Source organism: Ctenopharyngodon idella, chromosome 9 (assembly GCF_019924925.1).
Source record: "Ctenopharyngodon idella isolate HZGC_01 chromosome 9, HZGC01, whole genome shotgun sequence".
Lineage (NCBI taxonomy): Eukaryota > Metazoa > Chordata > Actinopteri > Cypriniformes > Xenocyprididae > Ctenopharyngodon > Ctenopharyngodon idella.
The window spans coordinates 3,741,663-3,755,671 of NC_067228.1; the positions used below are offsets into that span (position 1 = coordinate 3,741,663).

The 14,009-nt window shown below is 35.1% G+C and overlaps 1 protein-coding gene across 5 annotated transcripts in view; it reads right to left on the reverse strand.

The window, feature by feature from the left end:
• The window catches only part of cobll1b (cordon-bleu WH2 repeat protein-like 1b), a 74,721-nt gene that overhangs the window by 19,871 nt on the left and 40,841 nt on the right, over nt 1-14,009 (reverse strand). For all 5 annotated transcript variants that reach the window (XM_051905152.1, XM_051905147.1, XM_051905151.1 and 2 more), the window contains 2 exons: nt 12,247-12,438; nt 6,199-6,406 (listed from right to left, as the gene is read on the reverse strand). In XM_051905152.1, coding sequence (XP_051761112.1) covers nt 6,199-6,406; nt 12,247-12,438 — 400 coding nt within the window. The remainder of the gene's footprint in view (nt 1-6,198; nt 6,407-12,246; nt 12,439-14,009) is intronic.

Here is a 14,009-nt window from a genome sequence, read left to right on the forward strand (position 1 = left end):
TATTACACTGTGTCCTAACCAGACGCGATGCGATAAGTTTCCAGCGACAAGCAATTTGTTTGTCCACACCAGACGTGGCGCGTCTATGAGACGCGATAAAGTCAATCAAAAATCACAGCCAATCAGAAGAGTGCATGGGCGGGCTCTTTCTGCAAGCGCCCGGTGTTGTGCCGAATTCCTAACCCTGCCAAATTATTACCCCCCTAGTACTGGTAGGTTTAGGATTAGGGGTGGGGTTAGGATTAGGCAATCAGGTAGCAACTTCAATAATTTGACAAGGAGTAGAAATTCTGCACAGCACCAGCACTCACAACGAAACGGATAAGTACATAATCAAATTCGTGAATATTACACCATTTTAACATTATTAAAAATACATACTGAGTTACTGAAACAATCTTTGTCATAGAATACACTTGTCTGTTCACAATGAGTTGACAGTTTGAACGTTCTTGTTTCCTTTGTTTCCTTGTTCCTCTTGTTTCCTTGTTATTTATTTTGAAGATCTGAGGTGAATTATCAATTGTTTCTTTCAGTACGGCTATAAAAGACACACAAAATGATATTCAAACTAACATTAGACACTTTTAACAATAAATAAAGCACATAAACAGCACCTGAGATTATCGTTATCATACTCTGTGTTGTTGTTAAGATAGGAAGCATGATTACATTCACATATATCCATTGTGAAGAAGACAATCCCGGAACACACTGTAACTTTTAACTAATTTAATGTATTTTATAATTGATCTAATATTAATATTACTATCAAAAATATTTATATTATAAAATAATTATTTATAATATTTGAATATTTATATTCAATTGATGTCACACTCTTGCCATATCATTTTAATTTAGATTAGGGTAGATTATTTGGTCACACTTTAGATTAGGTATCCTTAACTACTATGTACTTACATCAAAAAATAAGTACAATGTACTTATTGTGTTTTTGTTATATTGCAAAACACTTGTTCTGCTATTGAGATGGGATACGGGTAAGGTTAGAGACAGGTTTGGTGGCATGGGTAGGTTTAAGGGTGGGTTAAGGTGTAAGGGATGGGTCAACGGTGTAATTATAGATGTAATTACAGAAATTAATTACAGTATTTTTTTTTAAATATAAGTACAAACATGTATGTACAATACAATTGGAGCATTATATCAAATTATTAACTTAAATGTTAGTACACAGTACTTAAAGACACCTAACATAAACTGGGACCAATTATTTGAATATATTAATATTATTTTATTAATTTAAATACTTAAGTCATACTGTGGTCCCATTGGAAGTTTGCTAAGGCCCCTTGGTTGAGATTTACTGCTATAAACCCTTTTTATAAAAATCCACTTTTTGTTTTGGTGTAATGTTGTTTGTCATTGGATATGATGTGGATTGTTAGTATGCTGTACAGCCATGCTCTGCTGATTTGAGTCATCTACATATACTTCAGGCTCATCTCACAGGGTGTGGAACACCAGATCTGCTTTCATTCATGACTAAATGAACAAACATCAACATGAAAATGACTAAACACTGTTTAAAGATCTACTTTTCTGCTTAAATTCAACATCAAAACAGAAAAGAAATCCTATTTACTTTCAAAATACATGTTTCTGTTTGATTTTTACTATTGCCGGAGTATATATATATAGCATGTATGTGCATAATATGCTAATTAGGGCCTGAGCACCGATGGTGTGAGGACCCTATTGTAATTGCTCGGCCAATTATTCTTCTTCTCCAAAATGAATCGCATTTTTGAAGGCCTAAACATGCCCGAAAACTCATGAAACTTTGCACACGCTTCAGAAGTGGTGTAAATTTACAGAATTAGGTGTGGCAAAATGGTTCAATAGCGCCACCTCCAAAATTTCAATTAAGCACCCTTCGCTCTACGTTTCACGCACAAGTATGAAATGCGGTAGGCAGATGTAACAGCCCAATACCTACAAAAAAGTCTGTGGGTGCAAAATCTGAAAACCCAACAGGAAGTGAGATATTTAGAATTTTCTCTGCAAAATTTTTGCCATTTCCAGACGTTGTACTTTAACGAACTGCTCCTAGAGCTTTAATCAGATCAACATCATATTTAGTCAGTCTAATCTAAAGGCCTTGGGGATGTTAAATTGTGAAGATCTAGAGTTTTCGCTGAAGGGCGTGTCCGTGACGGCCTGACAAAGTACGATGTTTCGCCATGAAACAGGAAGTTGTTGTAACTCAGGTATACAATGTCAGATCTGCCCCAAGCTTCACATGTGTGATAAGAGTCCTGGCCTGAAGACATTTACATGGCAATATTCGGTTACAGTCATAGCGCCACCTGCAGGTAACAGGAAATGGCATGCTTTACACTGTGATTAACTCCTCAATGAGATTTAACCAGATCAACATCATATTTGGTCTGTCTAATCTTAAGACCTTAGCGATGTTAAATTGCAAAGATCTTGAGTTTTCGTTGAAGGGCGTGTTCGTGGCGGTCTGAAGCTGTTGTAAATCAGGCATTCAATGTTCAACCTTCCCCAAACTTCTCATGGTTGATAAGAGTCCTGACCTGAACACATCTGCATGCAAATATTCAGTTAGTCATAGCGCCACCTGTTGGCAACAGGAAATTACACTGTAATTCACTCCCTGAAACACATGCCATTAAGCACCAAACATTCTAGAAACACATTAAATCATGCAACACAATGCCACGAAACAGGAAGATGTTGTAACTCAGGCACACAATATCCAATCTGCCCCAAACTTCACGTTTGATAATAGTCCTTGCCTGAAGACATCTACATGCCAAAATTTAGTTATAGTCATAGCACCACCAGCTGGTAGCAAGAAGTGTGGCAAATACAAATGACTGACATAGTCCTCCTACATTTATATACTTAAATGCATATTGCCCACCGTGCTCTGTTTTCCTAAAGCCACCGGGTGGCGGTGGCATGGGTGCGAGGGCCCTTTCATTGCTGCTTGCAGCTTTAATTTTATGCTTGTATTTTCTGTAATGTGCAGAATACAAGGGCACACACTTAACCTTTCATTTACAGTGTGACAAATAAAACAGAAGTAATATCAGTCAAGTCACATTTATTTACATAGCATTGTTAAAGATGTCACAGCATGGATTTTTTTTTATTATTATTTTAATATGTTCCTTGAGGTTCAATTATAATGTTAATAAAAAAATTTTCACAAATATATATGGGGTAAAACGATTATTTTCAACCTTCATTCAGACCCTCTGTCTGAAAAAAATCAGCTTTTAAGGTGTGGCTCCTTTAAGGCTTGTCAGTTAAAAGCCACTGTTTTGATTGACTAATGTCATTGCACTGGAAACATTATCAACTCCCACTCACTATTGCAAATGAGTAAGTGTTCTGAAAACATAATCCTCCGACGCGATCCGGGAAGACATTAAAATTAACCGTCCACTTGTTTTCGATGCTGGGATCCGTCTGAAGTCTGAATAGAGACGCAAATGAGCTGTTTAACCCTCTGGGGTCTGAGGATTTTTGGGCCCTAGAGACGTTTTGACATGCCCTGACATTTGTACTTTTTTCAGTTGTTCATAAACATGTTAATGACAAAAGTGTCATTACACTGTATTCAGCACAAACTAGGCTACCATAATATGTGAGGAACATGTATGTACATGTTTGTTTTTTTGAAGGAATAACGTTTATGCGTGGTTATTGAAAAAACAAAAAACTTAAGTCACTGAAATAAGACCAAAAAAATATATTAAATCTGTGTTCACAAGACTTCTGGGTATTGGAGGTTGTAGACTAGAGTTTTTGCTTCAAAATTATGTAAAAATTATCCTGCCTACTCATTTATATAAAACAATATAGATATTTAAATTTTGTAAGACACTTTTTGTCAAGAAACACAGTATGCGTGAAGGTGTGAATCATCATGAATAATGCTGTGATTCACACCTGAGAAGACAAAAGATTCGCATAATGACCTCTAATGACCTGCATAACAATGAGCTCTTTCAGTCAGGTAGGCTGTGAAAAAACCCTCTGTGATCGTCTCAAGCTCATCATGGTGTATATCAAACATACAGAAAAAACAGCAATACTGTGAAATATTATTACAATTTAAAATAATGGTTTTCTATTATATTCTTTAAAATAAAATGTATTTCTGTGATGCAAAGCGTCTGAACATTCATGTTACCTCTATGGCATTTCATATAGCCTTTTAGCTTAAAAGCATGCACATTTGGAGAAATATTGATGGATTCTCATGTTTATGTCTATTTTCTATACAGAGGAGTAATATTTATTCAATATTTATTGTCATCACTATGAGCACTGGATACTGTGTTTTCAATTCATACTTGCAGCCGGAGGGCGCTCTGTACACCTTTAGTCCACAAATTACTCTAAAGAAGAACAGGCATACCATGTGACTTTCCAGGAATTAACAGAGGCTTCCAGAGATCACTAATCATGCCTATAACATACAGATAAACACTTTTGAAGACAATAAATACACGATTGAGACAATGTATACATGCATTGCCTCAGAATTTGCGTCTGAATAGTGCTCGCTCCGTGGGCGTGGCAGATTAAAATGGTGTATAACTCTTAATTGTATGTGCAACATTGACGGAGTATTTTGAGTCTCTTTCATACTGGTAAGAAAAAAACCGAGGTGGTATCGCCGGCGATACCTCCGACTCGAGGGAGTTAAACTGGACGCGTCCAAGCAAATACTCTTTCATTTGTCCTGTTGTCAACAAAATCAAGCTCATGGAGTATGTCAGAAACTGAGAGCTCATCTGTATACTGTATCAGTGTAGACAGCATCAGTGATTATAATGGATTCTATTTGCTTTTGACGTGACGCTCACATCCAGTGTAGGCAAATGTCAGCGGTTAAGTGACTGAATGCCAGTGGGCGGGGCTTATGGTGTGAGGATGTAAAGCTATGCATCAGTGTTTTGCTCTAGAGGCAGTCATATGTAAATGTATTTGCTCATGTGACGTTGTTACGTGTGGCTGTAGTAAGCGCACGACTCAGGAAATAACTTAAATAGTCTTTAATATGATAATTCACACAATACAAAGACAAATAACAGGGAGAAACACAACCACTACTCATCAACGAGATTGGACAAGAAACTTACAGTAAACCCAAGCGGTAATCAAGGGAGAAACAGAACAGGTGTGAACTAATTTAGAACCATAAAAACTAACTACTAAATGAGGAGATTAATGGGAAATCAGGCAAACAGGAACTGAGAACAATGAAAACTAAATCATCATTGATTAAATAAATGCTTTGTTTATAATGAGCAGGATGTTTTAAGCTCTGAAACTTGCAGGATGTTTTAATGGAACAAACATCTTAATGGTACTTTGTTTTTAAGGAATAATCGCAATTTTAATTTTAACAGTAAAGCTCTGGTGTGCAGCACTTTGAAAAAAAAGTTTAATGTCACATGATTAAAAGATGATTTTTTAATTAATATTTTATGCCTTCATTTGATTGCCAGAAAAAATTAAAATACACAACACAGAATTCATAGAAATTGATAAATGTTGTTGTTTTTATGAATTCAATTAATTAGACATGCTTTTTGATTATTAAAATTTAATTAAACCATTAAAATGGAATCCAGAAAACTTAAAACAGAAAACAGAATTTGGTAAAAAAAATAAAACGGAATTTGAGAAAAAAATAAAATAAAACGTTTTTCATAGGGTCCTAAAAAATGTCATTTTTGTTAAACTTTTAATAAACTGTTGTTAAATTGTATGTTTCATGATTTCAATTAAGTAGACATGCTTTTTGATTAATAAAATTTAATTCCACCAATAAAATGTAGTCCAAAAACAGAAAAAAATTGAATTCAGAAAAATTTAAACAGAAAAAAAAATTATATTTGGGAAAAAATAAAATGGATTTCATAAGGCCCTAGATTTTGTCCACCAGGAACTGATTGGATGGTTGTAGTTTGCTATCGCTGCGATCTCATGTGACAGAGAGAGGTTGTTGCAAGAAGGAGGAGAAATTACGAGGGCACGTGAATTAAAAAAATTTAATAAATAATGACATGCATAAATCATTTATAATAAATACTGCAATATTTCATAAAAAAAAAAAAGAATTGTCCATTTTGATTTCATGGTGACTTTAACTGCTTTTAATTCATGTTTAATTGCACATCACAATACCTCAGGCATATGTGGTCCTGTCTTTTTGCTTCTGTCTTCCATGCCTTTCGGTTTTAGCAGGATCTTCTCAGCCTCCAGGGCTCCGATAAGGGCGTTGGGTTTGAACTTCACGTAGTTCCTGTTGGTGGTGACGAGCTCTATGGTGTGGGCTGAGGGGTTCAGGTGGTACTTTGCACAAAGCATGACCAGCAGGTCCATCATGGGCTTGCTGAAAAACATGCAAAAGCAGACTTTGAATATCAATTGCTATCAATCATTCTGCTAACATCCCATTTTGTGTTTAACAGAAGGGTTGGAATGATATGAAGTTGAATAAATGGTGACAAAAATGCCATTTTGGGGTGAACTTTTCCTTTAGGACACAAGCTTCTGTGTTTCACAGCTTCAAAAAAGTTGTGAAAGATCTTTTCCATGATATTTTGTAATTGAATGAACCAGAAACCGAGCTAAAGCCTCAGGAAACATGTGACTCCGCTGGGGAGTTTGAAAATGTCAAAGTTTATGACACAAGCTCTGATATCTGTGAAGTATCAAGGATTTGCATGAGTGCTATTTTGCTGCAGGGAAGTCTTACATGGCAATTCACATCAAGGAAAATAATCTCCAACGGTTTTCCACTTGATCGTTTTTCAAGTGTTCATGACAACAACAATACAGTCATATGAACACAAAAGAAATTCAGAAGAATTTGTGCAAGCCTTTCTTCCTACAACAAAATTCCTTTGGTATTCCATGGAACACACGGGTTTGCTGTAAATAATGCATAAATAAAAACTATTTTTACACTTTAACACTCCATTAACTTTAAGTTTGAACCAGAAAGTATGAATGAACAAACAATCAGCAAGGATCATTTCAAATGTGGTTTCTTTTCCATCGACTCCTGCAAGGCTTCAGTGAAAACTATGTCCTATACGCTTGACACATTGCACACTGAAAGTGTGGAAAATCCTTTCGAGACAGCTTATGACACAAAAAGCTTTCCAGCTGCTTTTGGAATTCTAGGATCTGAGAAGCCTTTGGAAACACAGAGCCAATCATTTAATCCCGCTTAGAAGGAGGCCAGCAAGTCTGGGTGGCACACATTTAGAAAAGCAAGTGAAGAATTTGATTATTAATGCTTTTATGTTGAATTTGGTTTCAGTTTTAGGAGGGCAAAAAAGTTGAACTTAGGAAAATTAGGTTTCATTTACAGGTGTTCGGGATCAAAGAACAGATTAAAACAATGATTAAATGGTGATGACAGATGGTCTGAAATCTGAGATCAGGTTTGTGCCGGGGAAAATAAATAATACTTTAGCAACACAACGTAAAAGCACAAACAGGGCAGTCTAATTTGCGGGGAAAAATAGATTTTTTAAATTATTATTATTATGATTAATAAATAATATGTAAAATATATTAATTATTTTTATTTATGTAATAATAATATATACATTAATTATTAATTATTATTATTATTGTTATTAATAATAATAATAATAATAATTATTATTATTATTATTATTATTATTATTATTGCTGTTGTTGTTATAAAAGGTTTTAATAGATAGACAGATGGATGGACAGATTTTTGCACATATATATATATATATATATATATATATATATATATACACGCACACACTACTAATAATTATTATTATTTTTCATTATTATTATAATTAATAAATAATATGTACTATATTTTAATTATTTATTTTTATTTATGTAATAATAATATATAAATAAATTATTATAAATTTGTTTAATAATAACAATTATTATTATTGCTGTTGTTGTTATAAATATATTTTTAAAGACGGATGGACAGACAGATTTTTGTATTATTTATTTTAAAAAATATATATATAAAAATATATTCTATTTTTTATAGAATACTACAACTACTACTACTACTACTACTACTACTAATAATAATTATTATTATTATTACTATTATTATTATTATATTTGTATTATTATAATTAATAAATAATATGTAATATATATTTATTTATTTTTATTTATGTAATATAAAAATAAATATTAATTTATATTAATTTATTTATTAATAAATATTAATTTATTAATGTATTAATTAATTATTACATAACTAAAAATAAATAATTAATTATTATATATTACATATTATTTATCAATTATAATAATAATAATAATAATAATATAATTATTACTATTATTATTATTAGTATTCTATAAAAATAAATAGAATATATTTTTATAAAAAAAGTATAAATAATACAAAAATCTGTCCGTTCATCTGTCTATCAAAATATATTTATAACAACAGCAGTAATAATAATAATAATAATTATTATTATTATTATTATTATTATTAATTTTATATTTTTCATTAGTATTATTATTATTAACAATAATAATATGTAATACATATTAATTTATGTATTATTATTTATGCAATAATAATAATATATGAATAAATTATTATTAATGTTTAATAACAACAACAACAACAATAACAATTATTATTATTATTATTGCTGTTGTTGTTGTTGTTGTTGTTGTTGTTATAAATATATTTTGAGTTGTTACCAAAAAGTAATGCTATTTAGCCAAGTTTAAGAAAATCCCACTGGAACAACTTTAACAGTCGAGATGAAGTGTTGAGGACAGAAAACTGACACGAAGCACGACACAAAAAGTGCAGCAAATGATCCAACTGCTGAAATCGATCAAGTGTTTAATGATAATCACAAACAGTACACCAAGATGCAGTATTACTCTAACGTCGTCTTTTTCCTTGTACCCAAACCAACCCAGATTAGTTGCAGGAGCTTTGTGAAACATGCTGCCCCACCCAGCTGACTCACAGCAGCAATCATCTGATTAGTTTCATAACAGCAATCATCTGAGAATCTTCATGATCTCATATCCAGCACGGCTCAGAGATTAACACCTTCCATGCAGAAGTGTACCATATTCGTTAAAAGTAAAGTTCCGTAAAATCTTCTCTCAGCTTTGAGAATTTACTATAATAATCCGCAACGGTTCAGGTTGTTAGGGCTACAGAAATGGACACAGCTGCGAGTAAACCAATGTTTTCATGAGCTCATGCTCAAACTGTAATTTTTGCAATGTTTATTCCATCCTGCCAAACATGCGGCATGTTCAAAATAGTTTGTAGGCAACATGATTACATCACCATAAACTCTCTGACTAGATTTATAAGATCATGAGAGATGATATCTGAGCAGTGGCTCAGATATAGCCAGCGTTTTTGGCATGGTGTCCTAATAAAGAGTCTTGCAAAAGCCACAAATGTCCAGTCTCGTGTCTAAAGGTTTGCCAACAAATTCCTCAAGCACATCTGTATCTTCTCATTTGTTTTCAATGTTATTTTTCTAAAATATTTGGCAATTATTACCTCTGGATGGAGGGAAACTCCAATGTCAACCAAAGTCAACACAGTTTTTTCAGTGTTTTCTGCAGAGCACAGTGCTGTGACATTATTTAAAGTTAAAGTGTGTTTTTTTAAAATATATGTTGAATAAAGTTAATTTTTTTTATCCAACTGGCAAATGTTTTTATTTTGTCCACGTTTTAAGAATAAACATATGTATAATTTGAAAATGGGGCACAAAAAATTCACAAAACAATACAAAATGTTGAGTCTTCAAACAGTGAGGATGATTTTGTTGTCCTCTCTCTTCTTAAAAAGAGAAAAAGAAAGAGAAAATATTGGGCCCATCCAATCCTGTGATCGCGAAGAAAGGAAGACTTCCACATCCTTATCAAGGAGCTGCGGGATTATCCCATGTGATTCAAAGTTTACTTCAGGATGTCAGTGGCTCAGTTTGATGTTTTGCTAGAGATACTTTGTTTGTAGAGCTGTGAATCTTTGGGTAGTCAGTGAATCGATTCGATTCACGTTTCATAGGTGTTCGATTCGATTCAAGAACGCTTTTTGAAAATTCAGAAGGATTCGATTCAAAACAATTCGCATTAAAATTCGATGCGATTCGATTAATTCGATTCGATTCTGCATTTTTATATGCATTCATAGGGTTATTGAAATGCTTCCCCCAATGTGTCTTAGTCAGGGTGCGAATTACTCACTGACCTTCAGGAGGTCAGAGAGTAAGGGCAAAAAAAAAAAAAACTTTTGTCCATTGTTAATGTTAGTTCATGTTAGTGACAGTGACGTTTCCATGCAATGAAAGGGTTTTATTTCAACAGTAGTGACCCTGCAATGACTTGCCTGCTTTATCATTGGCTTGAGCGGTTTGATTTAGGAGGACTATTGCTGTCTCAATAGAGAGCTGTCATCTGCTCATGTGAATAGCAGTAGTGGCCGTCCTGAGGAGAGCTCAAACGTGGGCTTCTCAATGAGAGCTATGGACGGAGCGCGAGCGCAATCCAGTGAAAGGCGGTAAAGAGTGCAGCGCGTGTCTGTGAAGGAGAGCTGTGAGGGCGAATTACGGCGCACAACGTCTCCCATCAATTTGTGCATGTAGTAATTTAATGTTTATATATTTTAAAGCACTGAATCGCTATAGAATCGAGATTAATCCGATTCTTAGCATTTTACATCGATTAGCGACCGAAATTAATAATTCACGATTCAAAAAACATGTTTCAAGATCGATGCATATGCATCGTCAGGATTTATAATCGAGAAAACGAGTGAATCATTACATCCCTATTTGTTTGTGCTGCGGGACGAAGTGGATCAACTTGTCAGACACCATTCTGGATTTTGGCGTTCGCTTGTACGGATCTGAATTGTCAAAACACCTCTCAAAATGCTTGCTACAGATACGAAAAAACGCAAAAAATTGAACCCGATCCGAATTTTTTTATGACAGACGAAAGTTTCGGGGGCAGTGTGTAAACGTGATTGAGACAACGTGAGGTTGTATTTATTTTTTAATGTGCGAAAATTTCGGACGGGTATTTCGGACTCACTTGAGATCATCATAGGGGTGGCTAAGCCCCCCAAGCCCCCTTGATGCCGGGCCTGACTCCTCCCCCTGAACTTTCCCTTGCTCTAAATCTTGCGCTCTCATTGGCGCAAGATTAGGTAATTTCCTACAGTGTTTTGACTGTAGGTAATTTCCAGTCAAAACACATTTCACATTGCACAGATATTTAGCATGCTAAATATTTCACGGCCATCATGGGCACTTCTGTCAGATCTCGTCTTTGATCATACACACTACACGACTGTCACTCACTTGAACAAGAACCGATTTACCTCCAATTTCTGGCATTTGTCGTGATTTCCGCACGTGAAAATCTGGGCTAAAATTGTGCAGTGTGTATCTGGCATTATTGTCTTTGCTTTGACATTATGTCTATAGCAGCGTTTCCACCGAAATTACCCAGAACAATTTGTCCTAGGAACTTTTTTCCTCCAGACCTGTTGCTGTCTGCGTTTCCACCGTGGTCTAAAGTACCGTGAAGATTAGTCCGGTGACATAAGACTTTCCAGTTCCCGCTAGATTTCGCCCTCCGCATATAAGCTTAATAAAGCCTGAACCTCGTCGTCGGTCCATCTGTCGTATTTTTTAAACTCCATTGTTGATTCGAATAACAGACAACTCTTACTGCACGCACCGCAACAGACTTTTAAAAATGGTGGCTGCATGGCGTCAACCAATCAAAATGCTGCATGAACTCGACCAATCAGCATGTTCAGCGTCCGAAAGTTCCTGAACTTTAAAAAAGTACTACCTCGTGAGCAGGGACTTTCTGAGGGGGAAACTTTTACCCGGAACTTCATTTAGACCCTGGTTCCTGTGGTCAAAACACAACGAGTACCACCCCAAAGTCCCTAGCTCCTGGGGAAAGATCCTGCGGTGGAAACGCGGCTTATGTTGCATTTGTCTTTTCCTGTGACTTTTGGATTATCTTTGGATTATCTTATTTATTTGATTATTTTGATTTGTTTATTTGATTTATTATCTTCTCATCCTTTATCTTCCCTGCTTAAAACGTAACATCTTTACCAAGTTACCTGCAAACCATCCTCCAGCAGTTTACAAATCCAGCTCTACCTAAAACACAACCAACAAAACCCCTCACCTGCCATGGACAACGATGGTCTTCTCCACCCCTCCAGGAAGCACCACGGTGAGCGTTAAATCCTGCTCCAGCAGGTTTTCCTTCTGGTCCATGGCAGGGTGAGGGTATGCTGGGAGCTTGTGGCTCAGCAATGGAGCATCCAGGCCTTTCTGGACAGGAGGAGGAGGAGGTGCTTTGCTTTTCGATGATCTCCTGTTAAACAAAAAGAAAACGGATTAAAAATATGAATGTATCATCTGTTATAATAATTGCTAATAATAATGTTCTGTTGAATTTAAAGTCCCCCTGTGGTGAAAGTTTTTGATGTTGTTTATATGTCTATGTGGTGTTTTTAATATGCTTTAAGACAAGCCAGGTACAAATTCATAAGTCAACACCATTGTTGAGTATTTTCTCTTTAAAAGTGCAGTGATCTAAAGACAGTCTCAAAATTGTGGTTTGAAATCGATGGTGTTTCTTACGTCACTAACTACCTCACAACCAATCACGTCAACATGCCGGCAGGCTTTAGCATATCATTAACTATGACCGATCTGAAGCAGGAGAGTCTCAAGAGAAGGTTATCCCGGTATAATTTTCTGTTGATATAGAAGCGGGTGTATGATGTATATTACAATGTTATGATGAACAATATGCCTTTCTCCACTGACGTTCTGAGTTGTTCAAAGCGTTTGTAAGGATACTGATTGTTAGAAGGCAGCTGGAACATGGTTTATGTAACATTAGCAACACTAGCTGTTTGATAACATAGTCAAGCAAAAGGCTAATCATATTAATTACCGTTATGTGTCCGACGTTGTGAAAAAAGCGATACCATTGTTCAGCGTTTACCTCAGTAAGTTGACCGAGTGGATCTTTGAGTTCGTGCGAGTGAGTGGAGGCGGGGCTAATTAGCATATTCATAGATCTGCATATACTAAATGAAGCAAATGTGTAGAGTTACATTCAAGCTATTTTAAAGTCCTCCTGTAGTCAATTATTTTATCCCTTAAAACTCATCTTTGATCACCAAAATTACATATTTAAACTTTTAATGTGAAAAAAAAAAAATCTTAATGCCTTAAAATAGCTTGAATATAGCTCTACGCCTTTGCCTCATTTAATATACACAGATCTATGAATATGATAATTAGCCCCGCTCATTAGCCTGCTCACTCGCACAAGCTCAGACGAGATCCACTCGGTCAACTTACTGAGGTAAATGCTGCACAATGGTATTGCTTTTACAATGTCAGACACATAACGGTAATTAATATGATTAGCGTTTTGCTTGACTACGTTATTAAACAGATAATAATGTGCTGCTAATGTTACACAAACCATGTTCCCGTTCACGAGTCAGACAGCTGCCTTCTAACAATCAGTATCCTTAGAAACGCTTTGAACAACTCAGAACGTCAGTGGAGAAAGGCATATAGTTCATCATAACATCGTAATATGCATCATACACCCGCCATATTGCTAAATCTACCCAATTTTACTTATCAACAGAAAAACATACCGGGATAACCTTTTTTTAAGACTCTCTTGCGAGGTCAGTTAATGATATGCTAAAGCCCGCTAACACGTTGACGTGATTGGTTACAAGGTAGTTTGTGACGTCAGAAACACCAGCGACTCTTTGGTTCACTGCAGTTTTAAAGAGAAAATACTCAGTAATGGTGTTGACTTATGAATTTGCACATGGTTTGTCTTAAAGCATGTTAAAAACACCAGATAGACATATAAACAACATTAAAAACTTGATTTTCACCACAGGGGGA